This window comes from Anabrus simplex, chromosome 2 (genome assembly GCF_040414725.1).
Source record: "Anabrus simplex isolate iqAnaSimp1 chromosome 2, ASM4041472v1, whole genome shotgun sequence".
NCBI lineage: Eukaryota > Metazoa > Arthropoda > Insecta > Orthoptera > Tettigoniidae > Anabrus > Anabrus simplex.
Window position 1 is genome coordinate 670492582 of NC_090266.1, and position 20619 is coordinate 670513200.

A 20619-nucleotide genomic window follows, 5' to 3' on the forward strand; every position below is an offset into this window, starting at 1 on the left:
TTTCATTCAAAATGATGAAGCTACGGAGCAAATACTTCTAGAGACGACCCAAAATGGGGACAAATAATGCTAAACAGTATTTCGAAGTACGATGCCTTGATTATTCTTGATCAGCCCCTGTGGTCACAAATGTTAACATCAATTATGACTTGATCCACACTTTATAGTAATATTATGATTCAAAATCAAAAAGCCTCCTGGCTCATTTCCATTTGATTTGCCCTTGTATTTCGTACATGGCCTAGTAAATAGTAATGTGTAATAATTCTTGTGTTATAGGCCTCTGTATCACAAGTAGATAGTAGTGGAACAAACAGCAGTGGCGTAATGTCTCCGAGTCAAGCCGTCACTCGTGACGAACTCCTTCGCCAACAGAGACCTCGACCAGCAGCGATTGACCTTCATGACCTAGACCAGGTAAGCTGCTAAGAGTAGAGTGTATTATTTCTTCAGCTTGATGAGAACGTGTTTCTTACTCCTAATGATATAGGAAGTATTTAAGTCCTCATTACAGATACTGTAAGTATGGAAGTCATGAAACTGAAAGGATTTAGGAAACAAATTACTGAATATGTGCAAGCAATGTACAACAATTGAATGGCTGCTTAGGATAATGTTGTAAGTTACCTTCTGGCAATAGAATTTTTGCTTGAAAAATATTATATTACATTCCTTGTTTCACAGGTTGCTAAATTCATGCAAATATATGCATTGCTTTTTTCTTAGTAGCAAAGGTCATAATATGAAAGGTGGAATTCAAGAGGACAAAGTGGAACAAGTATTTGTTATTGGAAGAAGAATTAGGGATGGAATAATATACCAAGGGAGATGTTGTATTAATTTCCAACTTCTTTGAGATTATTTAAGAAAAGACAATGTAAACAATAATTAATCGGGAATCTGTCACCGAGGAGACAGCCCTAAATGCAGATCAGCTGTAAATAAAAATAATAACAAAAGAAGCCTGTAGGGTTTTTAATTTCATTTTACTAACAAATGTAGTCATCGTTGACAGGACTATTACTTATCATGTGCATAATTATATTTTTTGTCCACCCCTCATGTCGCTTCCTTAGTTGTCTGTGGCCCTTTGCAGTTCATATTGTTTTGTATTATTGCTGTTTTTTATTACTGCTGATCTTGATCTGATCTCTTCCTTCCAGTATAAAAGAGAGCCATGTATCAGGTTAATTTAAAAAAAAAAAAACTGACAGATATACAAAACCTTTAAAATGTTGCTGGAATGATCTCCATAGCAACTCTCCTTACAGTCTATAGAGTTAGTTACCGGCTCTTGAACTTAACCTTTCACACGACTTCCTTATTTGTGGCTGTATTAGGAAAAGGTATGTATAAAACAAACAAAAACTGCTATGAGCTATTTTCTTGTAAAACCAACTGTAAGAGTTATACATTTTTATGTTTTAGACCCCTTCTGAACCACCCCTCCTGAAATTTTTTGAACAACTTATATCTAAGATCAGCCTCAACCTTATTCTAAACTGAAATACCAAGTTTCATTTAAATCCACTCATCCATTTTCCCACGGTGCCTTGACAGACACAGACAGACAGACAAATATTAAACTGAACACTATACAACTCAGGTTGTTACAGTTTACCTGGATCTGAGGGCTGTTTCAAGGTCCACTCAGCCTAGTGATTACAATTGAGGAATTATTTGACGGTGAGACGGCAGTCTCAATCTTGAAAGCCAAGAATAACGGCCAAAGAGATTTTGTCGTGCTGACAACATGACACCTCATAATCTACAGGCCTTCAGGCTGAGCAGCAGTCGCTTGGTAGGCCATGGCACTTTGGAGTTTTTACGCCATGGGATTTGGATTGGTTTTGGCCACTAATAACATTGATATTTGAAAATTAAATTTTAGGCCTTCCCCTAAACTACCTTTTCATCCAGCGTGAATAAAATTACTTATAGCCTAGACTGTACTGCCTTATTCCCTGACTTTATATGCCAATTTTCATTAAATTCTGTTCAGCTATGTTCTTGTGGCTCGGCATTGATATGGACTATGCAACAAAAATCTAAATTCATTAATATCTATTATCATAGGTGGTATGTTAAAACTGTATAAGACCTACATGATTGTAAATTGTACTACTATAATTTTTGTTACGTAGTGTTTATCAATAGGACCGATAATAACAGATATTTGAGAATTAAATTTTAGGCTTTCCCCTAAACTACCATTTCATCCAGCATGAATAAAACTATTTATAGTGAAGATTATACTGCTTTATTCCCCAACTTTGCATACCAATTTTCATTAAATTCTGTTCAAACATGCATGCATACATGACTCGGTTAAGCATGAAAGAACTACTCCTCCCAAGGCGATGGTCATAATGCTGATGAGGGTCCAAACTTGCTTCATTACCTTACCTGTTAATATTTAACATATTTACCTACATACATACATACATACATACATACATACATACAGTATATGTTCAAAAGTATCCAGACACCCACAAAAACATACGTTTTTCATCTTAGGTGCATTGTGCTGCCACCTACTGCCAGGTACTCCATAGCAGCGACCTCAGTAATCATTAGACATCATGAGAGAGCAGAATGGGGCGCTCTGCAGAACTCGCAGACTTCGAACGTGGTCAAGTGATTGGGTGTCACTTGTGTCAGAAGTCTGTACGCGAGATTTCCACACTCCTAAACATCCCTAGGTCCACTGTTTCTGATGTAATGGTGAAGTGGAAACATGAAGGGACACGTACAGCACGAAAGCGTACAGGCCGACCTCATCTGTTGACTGACAGAGACCTCCGACAGTTGAAGAGGGTCGTAAAGTGTAACAGGCAGGCATTTATCCAGACCATCACACAGGAATTCCAAACTGCATCAGGATCCACTCCAAGTACTATGGCTGTTCGGCGGGAAGTGAGAAAATTTGGATTTCATGGTCGAGCGGCTGCTCATAAGCCACACATCACGAAGGCCAATGCCAAACGACGCTTCGCTTGGTGTAAGGAGCGTAAACATTGGACGATTGAACAGTGGAAAAATGTTGTGTGGCGTGAAGAATCATGGTACACAATTTGGCGATCCGATGGCAGGGTGTGGGTATGGCGAATGCACGGTGAACGTCATCTGCCAGCGTGTGTAGTGCCAACAGTAAAATTCGGAGGTGGTGGTGTTATGGTGTGGTCGTGCTTTTCATGGAGGGGGCTTGCACCTCTTGTTGTTTTGCGTGGCACTATCACAGCACAGGCCTACATTGATGTTTTAAGCACCTTCTTGCTTCCCACTGTTGAAGAGCATTTCGGGGATGGCGACTGCATCTTTCAACACGATCGAGCACCTGTTCATAATGCACGGCCTGTGGCGGAGTGGTTACACGACAGTAACATCCCTGTCATGGACTGGCCTGCATAGAGTCCTGACCTGAATCCTATAGAACACCTTTGGGATGTTTTGGAACGCTGACTTCGTGCCAGGCCTCACCGACCGACATTGCTACCTCTCCTCAGTGCAGCGCTGCATGAAGAATGGGCTGCCATTCCCCAAGTAACCTTCCAGCACCTGATTGAACGTATGCCTGCGAGAGTGGAAGCTGCCATCAAGGCTAAAGGTGGGCCAACACCATATTGAGTTCCAGCATTACAGATGGAGGGCACCACGAACTTGTACGTCATGTTCAGCCAGGTGTCCGGATACTTTTGATCACATAGTGTACATACAGAGAGAGATGACAGAAAATTAAAAATTACATTTCCTTCCTACTGTTGACAGGAATGATATAGAAATAATTCTTTTTTAAATTCTGAGCAGTTTACAGACCAAACTCTTATTTTATATACAACTGCTTGACAAAAATTTGAAGCACCCAGAAGGGGAGGAGGAAACGAAATGAAACATCATGTGTTGAGAGGGTATGTGATGTTATTTCAGTGATTACAAAATAGTCAAATTTACTAAGAACTTGGCGGTACAAACCCACTTATCAGTATGGCGTACCCCGTCTGGCCTGGATGCATGCACCGAGACAGACTTGACGTCCGAGTTGGTCCCCACACATGTTCTATCGGGTACAGATCTAGAGATCTTTCTGGCAACAGAAGTACCTCAGTATCATGCAGATAGTTCATATAGGCAATGTCCTGTGTGGACGAGCATTATTCTGTTGAAAAATTGCACCGCGATACTGTCGCATGAGAGGTAACACAATGGGGACACTCTAACATGAATGGAATATAAATAATGAAATTAATAACAAAAATGGGTGCAATCTGCAAAATACTTGCAGAAATAAATAACTTGGTTAAGCACGAAAGAACTACTACTCCCAAGGCGATGGTCATAATGCTGACGAGAGTCCAAACTTGCTTCATTACCTTACCTGTTACTATTTAACCCTGAAATTGAATCAGTTCAACATGCCAGGTTCTTCTTTACTCCACCAATAAGAAAAATTTACCATAAGTTTCACTGTTTGAATTTACTCCAGAAACAAAACAACAACAAAAATCATCACTTGATGAGACGAACTCACTTTACCACTTATAAAAATTTATAAATGATCAAAATTGACAAAACATAGTTGTGCAACATACCCGCAATTTAGGTACACTCAGTCCTCATGTACATATTTTTACACTTATTACATACCTCAAGATATATATATTTTGCTAGTTGCTTTACGTCGCACCGACGCATATAGGTCTTATGTCGATGACTTCCTCAAGATAATAGGCCAATAGGCACTGCCTGATGCTACTAAAATTTCACTTCACTTAATAAGGATTAGGTGCAGCAACCTGCCTTACACTTCGATGCCCTTCTTTACGAAGGTCATCTCTACCCTTTATTACATACTTCCTCTTCACTGATGCCTTGAGTCCTCCCAGCTTCCAACAACTATTTCCAAAGGTTGGTCTGGCTCCTCACTTTGCACCTAGACATTAATATACATGAATTGCGTCCTTGGTCGACAGATGTATGTACATAGTTTTGAAGGCCAGGCTTCAAAGTGATGATTTCATATGAACGAGATTGCTGTCCCTTTCTTAACCACCTCACTATACTATGTGAATCTATCCAAACAACTTCACAATGTAGAATCAATGAGTGGCGAATGCCATGTTGAATCAATCAAAGAATGACCAGGCAATGAACACTTAGCCTACTATTTCATTTACCAATAATCAGTTCTGTGCAAAATAACACATTAGCTCCAGATTACACATATAAACCTTCACGCATTGTACATTCTCCCAGAGAATGGATGAGCAAATGAAACTTTGTAGTGTCTTCCACAGAATGCACAGAAAATGAACTGATAATGATCTCGTAATAAATTCATAATGTTTTCGTAATGCTTTTGTAATGAATCTTGCCGAACGCGCACACACGTGGATATATAGTCTTGCTCCATGTGGCTGTAAAGTCTCCAAACGTTCACTGGTAGCAAAGCTCTCCATGACACATTTTCAAGTGACTCTCAGTCAATGCAACTTCGTTCAAAATCAGAGTTTTCGGATTGGTTACAGAGCAGCTGATGGAAAATTAGTGCTCTCTTGTTTTCCTCCATATTGATTAATTATTTACAATCTTCTGCCTATACTTCCTGACTTCCCGGTTTCCAAGCCACTTGTTGCAACACTGTCAACTGACTGCAACAGGCTTTCCTGATATAGTCATTATTTCTCATGTTGCACAGTCTTGAACAATCTTTACTGCTATGCCATATGTACAGATTCTTAACAAAATAAAAATTATGCTAATATAATGATATAAATGTTCAATATTCCCTACCTACAAATTCTTGTTACAATATTATGTTCTTACATCTTAATTTAACAAACTCGCATGATATTCACTACTTTATATTACAAATTATTTTACGTAAATTCCCTATCCTAACGGTTACAACGCAGAATGTCCATAACGTACCGTTTTGCCGTCAGAGTTCCCTTAATCACTACCAGCCGTGACCTGAATTCATACCCGATGGCTTCCCATACCATGATACCAGGAGTAACACGACTGTGCCTCTCCAAAACGTTGGAAGAATAGGGCCTCTCCCCAGGTTGCCACTACACTCGCAGATAATTGTCATCTGGGGGTATCCGTGATTCATCGCTGAACACAATGCGATGCCATTCATCAGCAGTCCATGCTACCCAGTTACGGTACCACTCCAAACACAGCTGTTTGTGTTGTGATGTTAACGGCAGCCTACGCATGGGACGGTAATTCACTAGTCTGGCTGCTGCTAGTTTACGATCACTGGTGCAAGATGACACAGAATGCACATGAAATAAATTTCATTTTGGATCCATATTGACGATTATGTTATATAAGTTGAAAAAAACTAGTATAATTGCCCCACCTAGTCAGTACATTCAAAATTTATTCACACTTTAAAATTGTAAACACATCATATTAAAATAACAGTACATGTTTTGGCCTCATAAGACCATCTTTAGCTGTCTACAAAGAACATTGGCTTAAAATTAATGCATTGAAAATTAGAAAACATGAGTAAAATTTACATTCATGTGAGATACTGTGAGATATAAAATAGATGAGAGAGTCGCTCGATGTGGTGTGATGAAGTCTGAATAAGTCTGACAATGAACAGTTTTATACGATGTATAACAATAATATTGTAGTAAAAGTTTCTTCTGTTCACGGTCAATAAAATTTGTTTCTGGTAAAAACAGCTAAATACAAATATTGCAAATTATTTTACAAAAATTTCCTAACCTAAAATATCTTATATGATGAAATCATAAATTTGTATAAGAAGTTCAATTTATTGCCATCACCATATTACACGTTGGTCCCACATGTGCATTCTATATCTCTTATGTTGCTTAACTCATGGTTCTGCCTTCTCAATGATGCCGTCAGCCAGCATTTCTAGGACTAAATCCTCCAGAGCTTTTGCATGTCCCTTTGTTATCGGATAACAATAACTAGTAAAACACTGTCTATCTGTAACGTTGAAACTGTGTGTATACAAATTGGTCATACTAGGTTTATCAGAGAATATATTTCATTAAATCTTCATGTAACTTCTCCTTTAGGTCACTCTCCAGACCAGTCATCTCTACAATCTCCTTTAACTCTATTACCTTATCTTCTTTCCCATTGTAATTTGGGATATTTATATAACATCTTTCCTTTTTCTCTGACAAGTTCAAATTTAAATTCTGTGTCAACACCACATACTACAGAAAATATTGTCATCTTGACACCTCCTTGGGCTGTGTATCTCTCAAAATTAACTTGCAAACCTTCCTCAAATTCCCCTAAACAACTCATATTCTTCCTGTAAACATCATGCAGTAGCTTGGCCTCACCCGTTACAGTGTTAGATATCCTGGCCTCCACCAATGACTGCTTAGTAGAAACTTTTGCCAACCTTTTCCAAATATTTGCAGCTCGCCCTCAAGCTTATTTAACTCTTTCCATAATTTCCCTAATATCCTGGTCAACATAAGTTTTTAACCCCTTCTTGTGTTTTGTTATCTGTACTGGATTGAACACACTCTACTTTCTCTTCAATTACATTCATTAACCCAACTTTATCATTTCTTTACAGTATACAATGATCACTCATCTGAATTTCTGGAATTCTACTTTCTTGTCTAAGACTTCTGTTCTCACTCTTATTTCACCTACTTTCTCTAGCATTTGCTCTATGTCACCTAACCTCCCTTCAGTGTTAGCCTTGTGGTTCTTTAACTCCTGACTTAGACAAGAAAATCTTTCCGATATTTTCCCAGTTAGCAATTCTCCCAAATTATGCAACTCTTGCTGCTGATTATTCCTTTGATTACTAATTTCCTTTTTTTAAATCCTCAGTTTGACTACTCATACTACTAATTTTCCCACTTAAATCCTCACTTTGAATACCGATACTACTAATTTAAATCCTCCCCCTGACTCCTAATTTTATCACCAATTGAGCCAACTCATCTAGTAACAACTTCATCAAATCTCTACCCCACATACTGTTTTGATCTTCATCACTACTCTTTTCTTTTTCTTCCTCCAGTACAATCCCATATACTGTTTTGGGAGTCAAATTTTCAGACAGACTACTGTTTCCCTTTCCACCCTCCGTCGCTGCAGATTCAGAAACAGCTTCCTTAAGTACTTCTCCCTGTTCACTTTGTACACTTGCGTTTAAGCTATCACTAATAACGGGTGCTAGGAAATGTTCTCCACAATGTCTACCTGCTGCTGCATGAGGGAGCATCAGCAGTTTAGTTGGCAGCACGGTGTCATATCTGTCACCTTCGCTCGCTGAGAGGCCAAGGTAAACAGGATAGCAGTACAGGGAAGGCCACATGTGTGACTGTGGGCTGTCAAAATCGTCAGTGTGTATTGCATTAAGCGAGCATTTATATAGATTATTGGAATAGTGCAACAGGATACAAGCAGTAATGTTTACTACTGAAGAGAGAGCTTTTTTGGTGGAATATGCTTTTCGCGAAGGTGACCGGTTTACAGAAAATGTTAAACTTAAATTTCAGGCGCACTTTCCTAATTCAAAGTGTCCAAACCGGGATACCGTTCGGAATTTGATAAGTAAATTTCATGTGACCGTCTCGGTTCACGATGTACCTGGACCAGACAGGCCTACGGTTTCAACAGACGAAAAAATTATGTGCAGTTCATTACGCAAGCCACTTTAGTGAAAGTCTTTGACAATATGTGTAGACGTGTTGAAGTCTGTCTTCGAACACAAGGACAACACCTCCAGCATCTGTTATGAATTGATATGGTGAGTACAAAGTTTACTCTTTGTTGTTTGTTTGTTTGTTTGTTTGTTTGTTTTTTTTTTTTTTTGTTTGTTTTGATACAAGCGGCAGCAGCCATGCTGCCAACTTAACTGCTGATGCCACCTCTTGCAACAACACGTAGGCGCTGCGGAGAACATTTCCTGGCGCTGTGTACTACCTTCACTGGTTGATACCTTGTCCTTGTTTGACATTACTCTTCGCTGTATATTTTTACTTCTTAATTCCAAAATATTAGGTTCACTACAACTCCTTCCATTAACCTTTAAATACTTTCAACACAAATTCACACAATTCCCTTGTGCATACCTAGATTATAAGCAAATTTGGACATCATTCAAGCCACACATTGACATGCCATTTGTAACTACACCACAAATAAGATATTAAAGTCTATTAGCTCTTTGTAACTCACTTAACACAACTATTAAAATCTCTCTACCTGAAGGGCATTAAATATAAGAAAATTAAACCTATAACTATTTGGCAGGGTGCAACTAAAAATAATTCTTCCTTTTACGATTAAGTTCGACAAACATATCACCAAAACTTGAAATAATATTGTGTGCCATTGTAATATGTTAATACAGAATTAAATGAATAGTTGAATTTTGCCTAGCATGAGTACTGCTCTTCTCCCAGGGCGACGATCATGTGGTGACGAGTCTCCAAATTTGCATATAACCTTACCTTACCCTATTTAGATCCAGAAAATGAATCTGGGTTGCATGCCAGGTTTTCACTCCATCAAATAACAGTTATCATAAGTTTAACCATTAAATTTACTGAATTAACCATCATTAAAATATTCTATGAGCACTCACAATACACAAACATTTCCTTCTCCCTCATTTCACAAACAACGCAATATATCTGTACCCTTCACTTTAAAGACGTACACTGTATATACCTCATGTGGTAAAATCCCTTACAACAGATTCAGAAACACACAACTTTCACTCTGCATTCTAACTAGCAAGAACAAGGTACCACAACCAGCTTTACAACTGGAAGCCACTTATTTACCAAGTGTATCCCTAATCTAACATGTACTTCTTCTTCAGTCTTGAGTCCTGGGCCTCCCCTATTGCTACAACCATCTATAGAAGTTGGTTTGTTGTTCCTACATAGCTCCAAGACATCACCAGCCAGGAATCACTGAACCAATTTCATGGACATATATACAGATTTCAGACAGTGAAGCCTATGATTGACAGTGTAGCGAGTATGAGATCACCATCCCATTTCAACCACATATGTACACTGAATAAGAACCACCGTCACCGTAAAAGATGAAAATTTAAAAAACCATCATTGTACGAGGTAATAGTATAAAGTCAGATCATCATGCTAGTTGAGAATCATTAGTCAATTCTTTGCGATGTAAAAATATCAAGTCAAGTGAACTGCAGTTTATAAATTTTGCATTCATTGTTCCGTATTGACACCAATATCATACAATGACCTTGAAAGGAAATGATTAGACCAGCAGGAGGAATTTAGATGTGTCATTAAGAACAAATTCTGTAATGTTTGTAATCATAAAGACAATAGTGAGAACATAAGAATTAATAAAGTGTGATTTAATTTAAAACAAAAATCAAAAGATAGCAATTTAATTATTGCAAAAGCTGATAAAGGGTAATGCTACTGTTGTTATGGTGGATAAAACTGAATATATATACAAATACAGAAAATATCCACATATGATAAATTTACAATTGCAAAGTGAGATCCCATTGTTTCGGTACAAGAGAAAAACAAATTGTGAAACGTTTGCAGTTTTTATTAGATGATCGTGAAGTTTCTAGTCTGATCAGAATGAATCCTAAAATACCTGCAGGTAGGGTCCTTCCTAAAGTTCATAAAACAGACATACTGATTAGACCAATTATGAATTTTACAAATAATCTAATTCATGAAGTATCGCAGTTTATTAAAAAGTTAAGTAAACATTTTTATGTAGCAAATACTTCTGTGAAAAATTCAACTGATTTCTGTACCAGAACAAAGAATACTGAATTAGAAAAGATTTTCTCCACTTGTATGATGTACCAACCCCCCCCCCCCCCCCATGGCACTACAGCCCTTGAAGGGCCTTGGCTACCAAGCTACCGCTGCTCAGCCCGAAGGCCTGCAGATTACGAGGTGTCATGTGATCAACCCAACAAATCCTCTTCGCCGTTATTCTTGGCTTTCTAGACCGGGGCCGCTATCTCACCATCAGATAGCTCCACAATTCTAATCACACAGGCTTGAGTGGACCTTGAACCAGCCTTCAGATCCAGGTAAAAATTCCTGACCTGGCCGGGAATCGAACCCGGGGCCTGCGGGTAAGAGTCAGGCACGCTACCCCTACACCATGGGGCCGGCACTCGTATGATGTAACGAGTATGTATTCAAATATACCGCTAACAGAGACTATCCACATCATTGAAAATAATCTAAACACTTACAGCAAATTAAATAAAATAGAAATTAACAATTTCGTGAATATTCTCAAATTTGTTCTAGATAATAATTACTTTTCTTTCACTAACACTATTTATAACAAGGTAGACTACCTACAGGTTCTCCTGTTTCTGATATTCTGGCTAACATATACTTGGTCAATCTAGAGAGTACTAAAATTATTAATAAACATCAAGGAATTGTTTTCTGGGCTAGGTATGTGGACAATATTTTTACCATAATTGATCATTGATACACTAACAAGGAAGCATTACTCCAAAATCTAAATTCAATAGATCCATAAATTAAATTCACGTTTGAATCAGAGGTTAATAACTCATTAAAAATTATTTAGGTTTTAAAGTTACTAGAAAAGGTAGGTCGTTCGTCTAAGAAATTTATAGAAAGCTGACACAAACAGCCAATATAATATGACAAGACTTGTTACACCCTGGAATTCAGAAAAAAAAGGTCATTTTTATAGCTTAATTCACAGAGCTATCATTATCCCCCTCATCTAAAGAATGATTCCAAACAAGAAATTAACAATATTTATAACATTGCTATTGCAACAATTGATTCAAGTTATATTGGTCAAACAGGGAGGAATTTTCAAATAAGATATCAAGAGCATGTTAATGCTAAACACACCGAGCGATTTGGCCATGCGGTTTGGGTGCACAGCTGTGAGCTTGCATTTAAGAGATAGTGGATTTAAACCCATTTTCACACCATTCAAATGCTGGGGCTGCACCTTAATTAAGGCCATGGCTACTTCCTTCTCACTCCTAGCCCTTTCCTATCCCTTCGTCGCCATAAGATCTACCTATAAGATCTTTCTGTGTCAGTGTGACATAAAACGACTTGAAAAAGAAATGCTAAAATGCATAACAGGCTTTTGGCTATGGTGAAACACATGTCTGATCAGATAGATCGATAAAGGTTTAATAATTTTGCACAGAGCAGAGAAGGGCAATTTAGATATAACCCTAATTTCAATCTCATTGAAATATCAGAGCGAACCAATTTGCTTTTTGAGATGTTATTTGAAATTCTTAAAAAACAAAAGGAAAAAGCTGTGCTCCCAAGTTAAATCACTTCTCATACAAGGGCCAATGACTTAGCTGTTAGGCCCCTTTAAACAGTAACAATCATCATCACTTCTTTCCCTCCCTCCACATTCTGATAGAGGCAGCTGACTTGTTTTGGCAGTCTAACAGCTTTGCTACAGTGAACACATGAGCGTGCATCAGTAAACAGAACTGCGCAACAACATGAACCGAGTGTTCATTCAACTGACCTATAGTTCTTCCTTCATTTTTTGATGGAATATTTTGTGCACCATGTGACCTTGCCACGGTGGGGAGGCTTGCGCATCCCAATGAAGCGGATAGTCGAGCCGTAGAAGCAACCCTATTGGGCGCGTACGAGTCGAGAGACCAGACTGAAGAATTTTTCATCGAAATGGGGGTTGCAACCTTTCAGAAGTTGCAAGGGCAGCAGTCTGGATGATTGACTGATATGGCTTGTAATAATATTTATTATGACTTAGCTGTGTTGATATTGCTACACGGCTGAATGCAGCTTCAAACTTCAGTCGTAACTATCTCCCGAGGACGTGAAGATCTCTTTGTATGAATGAATTATGTACTGACGATGGCTTCTTCCCAGGTAGAATATTCCAGAGGTAAGATAGTACCCCTTTTGGATCTCCAAGTGGAGACTACATGGGAGGGGGCATAGAAACTAGTACATATAACTCCAACTACCCTCCACAAACTGAAAACTTCAAAAAAACATGCTGAAATACAACTCATAATTTAAAAAAAATTAATATATAAAAAGTAATAAACAGACTCAACACAACAAACTTCAAACGTAACAACATCGACAACAAGTGTTTGCTCTTACAACAAAATACCCACACACCTCCAAAAAATACTAAGATCAAAATAACCCAACTTATATGTATTATCATTGTTTTAGTAGTTTATTCAAAACACTGGTCATGTAAACCAACATGAAGATCTCTCTTCTAAAACTCAGAGGAAAGAATACTGTTCTCATTAACCCCCAAAATTAATATTTTACACTAAACTACCCTCTGAATTATAAACTTAAGAATTCTCACTTTTAACTTTCTCAGTAGCCTTGTCTTTGCCCAAGCTATTCACCCCTTAGTGATAACACTAATTATTAATGTTCAAACCTGTGTTGTCTCAATGACGGTAGGAATATCATCATGCTCTTTCTGATTCACCTACCCCCTGTGGGTGGGGGACGCAGATGAAGAATACACCCACGGTATCCCCTTCCTGTTGTAAGAGGCAACTAAAAGGGGTGACCAAGGGATGATTATATTAGAACCATGAAACTCCTTGTGATTAGTACCACCATGCGGGGAACACCATGGGTCGCTTTTCCTTGCGCGTAGTACCACTATGTTAGGTACCACATAGGTTTGTGATTAGTAGCACTAGATGAGCGACACCATGGGATGACGGAACCCATAGTTCTGGCTTGCCTATGATTAGTACCCACTATATAAATCAAATCAAATCAAATCAAAATCTCTTTATTTGCAAATGAGGTGTCTACCTCGGTGGCAAATAGTACACTAAAATACATTATTGTCAAGCACTAAATATTAAATTAACAAGAGAAGAAAATTTTCCTATAATACAATATTATACAATTTACGCCAACAATGTTTTCTGTTAAACACACAGCTCATCCTTAATAAATTTATATTGTTTACAAAATTCTACTTATAATATCTCCTGTACTACTTACAAATATAGTCAACTGATATACAGTATGTGGAATTACTTCAAATGATACTATATAACTGGTATAAGATTAATATTTACATTGCATTTATTTATTTACTTTTTTTTTTACCCGTTCTGTAGCATAACGACCTGCTGTGTCTTAACCAGAGCCCCTTTTGCCACCACTTTTCAGAGTTCCTGAAGGGCCTTCACAGCTACCGTAGCGGTCACAGGGCCCTCGAAGTCCCCACTGTACTTCACCCCTACAGGCAGTCCCCTACTTTGGCTGTCCAAACTCCTTAGACCAGGGGATGGAATTAATTTATCATCATGAGGAACACCATGGGATAGTACGAGTTCCTGTGGTTAGTACACTTAGGTGATAAACACCATAGGTTTGCGTTGCCTGTCAATGGTGCCGCAATGTGCGAAACACAATAGGTCTGTAATACATGTGCGAATTTCATTACCTGTGAGTAGTACCAAAATGTGTGGAATACCATGAGTCTACGCTACTCTTGATTAGTATCACAACATGACAAATAGGATGGTTCTACTTTTCTAGCGATAAGTACCATTATGGAAAATTCTAAATTCCCATGGAGGGAATTAAATATTTTTCACCAATAGAGAATGTCAAAAACATATCAGATGTAAGGCTTTTCAGGCGTTTGCTCTATTAACCAGCATTTCGTCTTAGAAAACGCCTCAAAAGCCTTACATCTGATATGTTTTTGACATGCTCTATTGGTGAAAAATATCTAATTCCCTCCATGGGAATTTAGAATTTTCCATTCGGAATTGCTAGACGGGCAATAATTCCATTGTGGAGATTTATCTCCCGTATGCAGTTATCAGACTGTGCCTCATATATAGGCTTCTGATAAGCTCACCTGCATACACCCAGCGTCAGTGGGTAGGGTCTGACACATCCCACTCTGACGAGTCTAGTGTCAGACCTAAGACGAAACGCTGGTTAATAGAGCAAACGCCTGAAAAGCCTTACATCTGATATGTTTTTAAGTACCCTGATATGTTTTTAAGTACCATTATGACGGGCCGATGACTTTAATTTTGGACTCCTTTCAACTACAAGCATCATCGATTCAGTATCGTCCTATGGAAGCAGTCCTTTGGTCAGTAATTCTATTGTTTTATGCCAGCTTCTATGCATGTAAGGCACTGTGGGTCAGTTCCACTGAGCATTTTAAATTCATATCCATCCATCCATTCATTCTTCGTCCTCACGTTTTGAATTGTGGTCATTGGAGGATTTGGGGTTTTTAATTTGTCATTTCATTTTGTCTCATTTTGTACCATTAGGGGCTGATGACCTAGATGTTAGGCCCCTTTAAACAACAAGCATCAATCAGTCAGTCAATCAGTCTGATTCTCCTACATTTTAATTCTAGTATTTCTAGGGGGAATACTAGTGCCTTTCATCTGCATCAAAAGTTTACCTTCTAATGAACTATTTTATGCTTCTATCAAAGACCTTTTAATTTTCCTCCTATCTGTTACCATCATTCTAACCAACACTTCCATTACAAATCCATATTTTTGAAAATTACTTACAAAAAACCTAGACCTAATATCTATACCACCTAAATACAGTAGCTACCCCTCACCTAATTAAACTCTACAGTAAACCCAAGGGCTTAATTATCTTAATACTAGTAAATTACTTGCTCCTTACCCTAATTGTTAACGTAAAAATCACAAATAACTTCCAAAGATCTATGGCTAAACCTATACATGTGTCCCATCCCTTGTTAAGTATTGCAGCCCTAGTTTACCTATCTGCCCCTACTAACATTTCCACCGGATGAAACTTGGGGTCACGTCTTGGATTTTGCTCAATAATTCAAATCACAATTGGTCTTTCTGTAGCTATGCACTATACTGCAAATGTATTTTTAGCCTTCTCTGGTATAGCTCCCATCCGCCGTGACGTAAATTATGGGTGACTCTTACGAACCATACACAGGAATGGGGCTTCCTTCTTCTTAATTTGTCTTTATTTACATGTAGGAGGAGGTATATACTACAGTTCCTGTACTTGATCATACTTGATCTACTGGAGTAGTAATTCTGTTCCTAGTAATCGGAACAGCCTTAATAAGATATGTTCTGCCTTTGGGACAAGTAACATCTTCTATCAGCTGTTCCCTACCTTGGTGTCAACCTAGTCCAATGGGTGTGGGGGGGATATGCTGTTGACAACACTACACTTACCTTATTTTTTGCCTTTCACTTCGTCTTACCATTTATTGTAACCGTGATAGTAATAATTCACCTCTTATTTCTCCATCAAACAGGATCAAATAACCCCTTAGGTTTAAAGAGCAACTCAGATAAAATCCCTTTCCACCCCTACATCTCCTTTAGGGACATCTTCAGATTTATCATCATAGTATGTATTTTATTATTATTAACCTTAGTAGAACCCTATTGCACCTCTGCAAATTCTCTTGTTACACCTGTGACATTTAAACAGAATATTTCCTTTTTGACTATGCCATCTTACAATCAATCACTAATAAACCAGAAGGTGTAATTTCCCTGGTTGTATCAGTCGCCATTCTCCTTATTCTCTCATTAACGGCTAATAATATATTCCGAGGGATCCAGTTTCATCCTATCAACCAAATTCTATTCTGGTTGATAGTGTCCATTGTTGTACTTCTAACATGAATTAGTGCACAACCAATGGAAGACCCATACATCATCACCGGTCAAATTCTCTCTGTCCTTTACTTCCTATACTCCATCTTCAACCCCGTTACACTCTACGTTTGAGACAATCTTGTAAATTAGTTATTAAGCTTATGAAAAAGTATATTTTGAAAACATAAGACAAAAGTTAAATCTTCTATTAATTTTACTAATATCATTACACTAAATAAGTAGAGAAAATATAAGAACCCTGGATCCTAGAGAGAGAAGAAAAAACAGTAAGAAATGTAATGACAATGGCAAATAAGCCCTTAGCAAAATCACTTTAAAGTCCCACGAAACCAAATAAACATGAAAGCCAGTAAAGTCAACTTTTAAAAAACAATCATCAGTACATCCCCTCCCATTTTTTAAATATAAAACAATATTCTCATAAATAAAATTCTAGTATACTCAGCAAGAAAAATTAAAGCAAGTCTACCTGTTCTGTCTTCTATGTTAAACCCCAAAAACCAATTTGGACTCTCCCTCTGCAGAATCAAAGAGGGTCTAACTTGTTTCAGCTAAATGAAAAGAAAACCACTCTAATATAAGCAGAAAGGTCAAAAACATAAATCACATATAACCTTGAGAACTCATAAATCTCATAAGACAATATCTATCAACCAAAAAAATAAATTTCAACAGAATCAGGACTGATCTTATCTCACAAGAAATCATCTGTGCTACAGCCTGAAGACCTCCTAATAAACCATAGTTTGAGTGAAAAGATCAATCTGGAATCATCACAGTATAAACCCCAATACTCATGAATTTTATTCATCTGAAATGCTTTAAAATAAAATGGATTTCAAGCTATTTTCACTTCGTCCAGAAAGTAAACACTATGAACACAAATGTCAACAATGTCATTGTATTGTGTCCTGTCCTTTACTTCCTATACTCCATCTTCAACCCCGTTACACTCTACGTTTGAGACAATCTTGTAAATTAGTTATTAAGCTTATGAAAAAGTATATTTTGAAAACATAAGACAAAAGTTAAATCTTCTATTAATTTTACTAATATCAGTACACTAAATAAGTAGAGAAAATATAAGAACCCTAGTATTAAAAACTCATAGTATAAATGTGGAAATTTAGGAGAAGGACTTCATCCAAGATCTGTATCAATATTGTTTGCTTTGCTAATTAAAAAACTGTGTACTCCTAACATTTAATGGCAGGTTATAGAATACAAATTGAGGCAAAAAAATTGATTACAGGGTGTGTTGAGGTGTACTATGTTACCTTTTAATGTTCAATATTGGTTGTTGCTGGGGGAAAAAAAAAAAAAAAAACCACTCTTGGCCCAAAAACTTCAGTGAACTCTTCTGCAAACTTTGCATACTTGTCTTTTGTAATAAAACATTTACTGTCTTACACTTTAATGTACACTGATTTAGCAAATGTCATGGAATTGTCACCTAATAGCGTGTAGGGCCTCCTCTGGCCCTGCGAATTGCAGTGAGACGCCGTGGAAGTGAGTCGACAAGTCCCTGGTAGTCCTCTGGACGCAGCTGACACCAAATCGTTTGCAGAGCTGCCGCCAATGCTGGTCTGTTCATGGGGGGAGGATCCATTGCACGGAGCCTGCGTTCCAGGACATCCCAGATATGATCTATAGGATTCATATCGGGGCTCCTGGGTGGCCATGGCAGTTGTTGGACCACCACTGCATGTTCCTGGAACCATTCCCGGGCAACAAGGGAGCGATGTTATAGTCTATCAGCTTGCAAGGGAGCGATGTGGAGGCGCGTTATCATCTTGAAACACCGCAGAACCGTCTAGGCGCTGGAAGGTCAAAAATGGGCGGAGATGGTCTCCGAGCAGCTCAACATACCGCGTACCGTTCAAAGTCTCTTCCAGAACAACTAGGGGGCCCATTCCATACCAGGAAAATGCACCCCAGACCATAACAGAGACACGAGCACCCTGGACCACACCTTCGAGGCAGGTGGGATCCATCACTTCATGTTGTCTGCACCATACACAGTATCGCCCATCGACATGGTGCAGTTGAAATCGTGATTCGTCCGACCATATCACGTTACGCCATTGATCCAGTGTCCATCCCTGGTGACTGGCGACAAATGCGAGTCATTGTGCCTGATGACGTTGGGTTAACAGTGGCAACCGTGTGCGGCGCCGGCTCCCATACCCCATAGAACCCATGTTCCTACGGATTGTCCACTGGGAGACGTGTCTAGCACGGCCTGTGTTGAACTGAGCCGTGATTTGTTGCACGGTTGCCCGTCTGTCACTATTGACTATCCGTCTCAGATGTCGCCGGTCACAGTCATCAAGGGTGGCTGGACGGCCGGTCGTTCATCTGTTGTGGACGGTGTCATCCGCATTCAACCATTCACGATACACCCTGGACACGGTTGATCCTGTGAAGCCGAATTCCCGCACCACTTCCGAAATCGCACTTCCCATCCGTCGGTCACCGACCACCATACCCCGTTCGAATGGTGTCAGTTCACGACGACATTCCATGTTACACCTGTCACATGCACAGCCACTGCTCACAAGGTCTCCTATACAACTGCCGCTGGCACAGGGGGCGTGTGGTGCGCAGACAACACACCTGCGCATCAGTGCTCCGCTATCCCATGACATTTGCTCATTTAGTGTACATTTGTCCAACACATACTTTGCCTATGAACTAGTGTAGCTCTGTTTTGTTTGAAAAGTGACAAGCAGAATTTAGAGCAATTCGTAGTAATTTTTATTTATTTAACATGTTGTACAAGAATAGGAGTACACCCATTTATTGGCAAATATAAGAAATGGAAAGGAACAAACGCTTGACAGATCAAGTATAATGGTATACAGAAAGATAGCAACATGAAAAGGAACGCAAATTAGGTTAAACACAGTGAAAGATCGGTGTAAGAAGAGGGAGCATCAGAAAGGCGAGACAGGGATAAAAATGAAAATACAGTACGAAAGAACAAGGACATTCATCATTCTGCTGTCTTCAAATAGATTTGCTCTCAATCTTCCATCCCAGTTGTTATACATCCCTCTCTTCTCAGTCTCTGGTGAGCTTGTTTTTGCTTCCCAGCTTAATACTTTGTCATTACTTTTAACAAGACTTAGGAGTCAGCTATGCAGATTTCATGAATGGAATTCATCATTGATAATTGCTCATTGAATTTTGATTGGTATGCCTTTATGTAAAATTTTATTATATACTAATATATTGGGAAGGCAGGGATGGAATGGCTTCATAGAGTAATAAGCATGTTGTATTGTCCCTTCAGATTGGACAAAAGCAGTAATTGCACCTATCTATAAGCAAGGGAACAGGAAGGATTGCAACAACTATCGAGGTATCTCACTGATTAGTATACCAGGCAAAGTATTCACTGGCCTCTTGGAAGGGAAGATGCGATCATTAGTTGAAAGGAAGTTCGATGAAAACCAGTATGGTTTCAGATCACAAGAGGTTCTGTCAGGATCAGATTTTCAGTATGGGCCAGGCAATTGAAAAATGCTACAAGGGGAATAGACAGGTATGCTTATGTTTCATAGATCTAGAGAAAGCAAATGACAGGGTACTGAGGGAAAAGATGTTCACCATACTGGGTAAATTATTAAAATCAATCAAAGGCATTTATGTTGACAATTGGGCTGCAGTGAGAATTGATGGTAGAATGAGTTCTTGGTTCAGAGTACTTACAGGGGTTAGACAAAGCTGTAATCTTTTACCTGTGTTGTTCGTAGTTTACATGGCTCATCTGCTGAAAGGTATAAAGTGGCAGGGAGGGATTCAGGCAGGTGGAAATGTAGTAAGCAGTCTGGCCTACGCTGACGATTTGGTCTTAATGGCAGATTGTGCCGAAAGCCTGCAGTCTAATATCTGGGAACTTGAAAATACGTGCA

The 20619-nt window shown here is 38.6% G+C and overlaps 1 protein-coding gene across 1 annotated transcript in view; it reads left to right on the forward strand.

Annotated features, from left to right (window-relative positions):
* Wnk (Wnk kinase) overlaps positions 1-20619 on the forward strand; it is an 834378-nt gene that overhangs the window by 683538 nt on the left and 130221 nt on the right. Inside the window, exon 24 of the mRNA XM_068226022.1 lies at positions 280-417. Coding sequence (XP_068082123.1) covers positions 280-417 — 138 coding nt within the window. The remainder of the gene's footprint in view (positions 1-279; positions 418-20619) is intronic.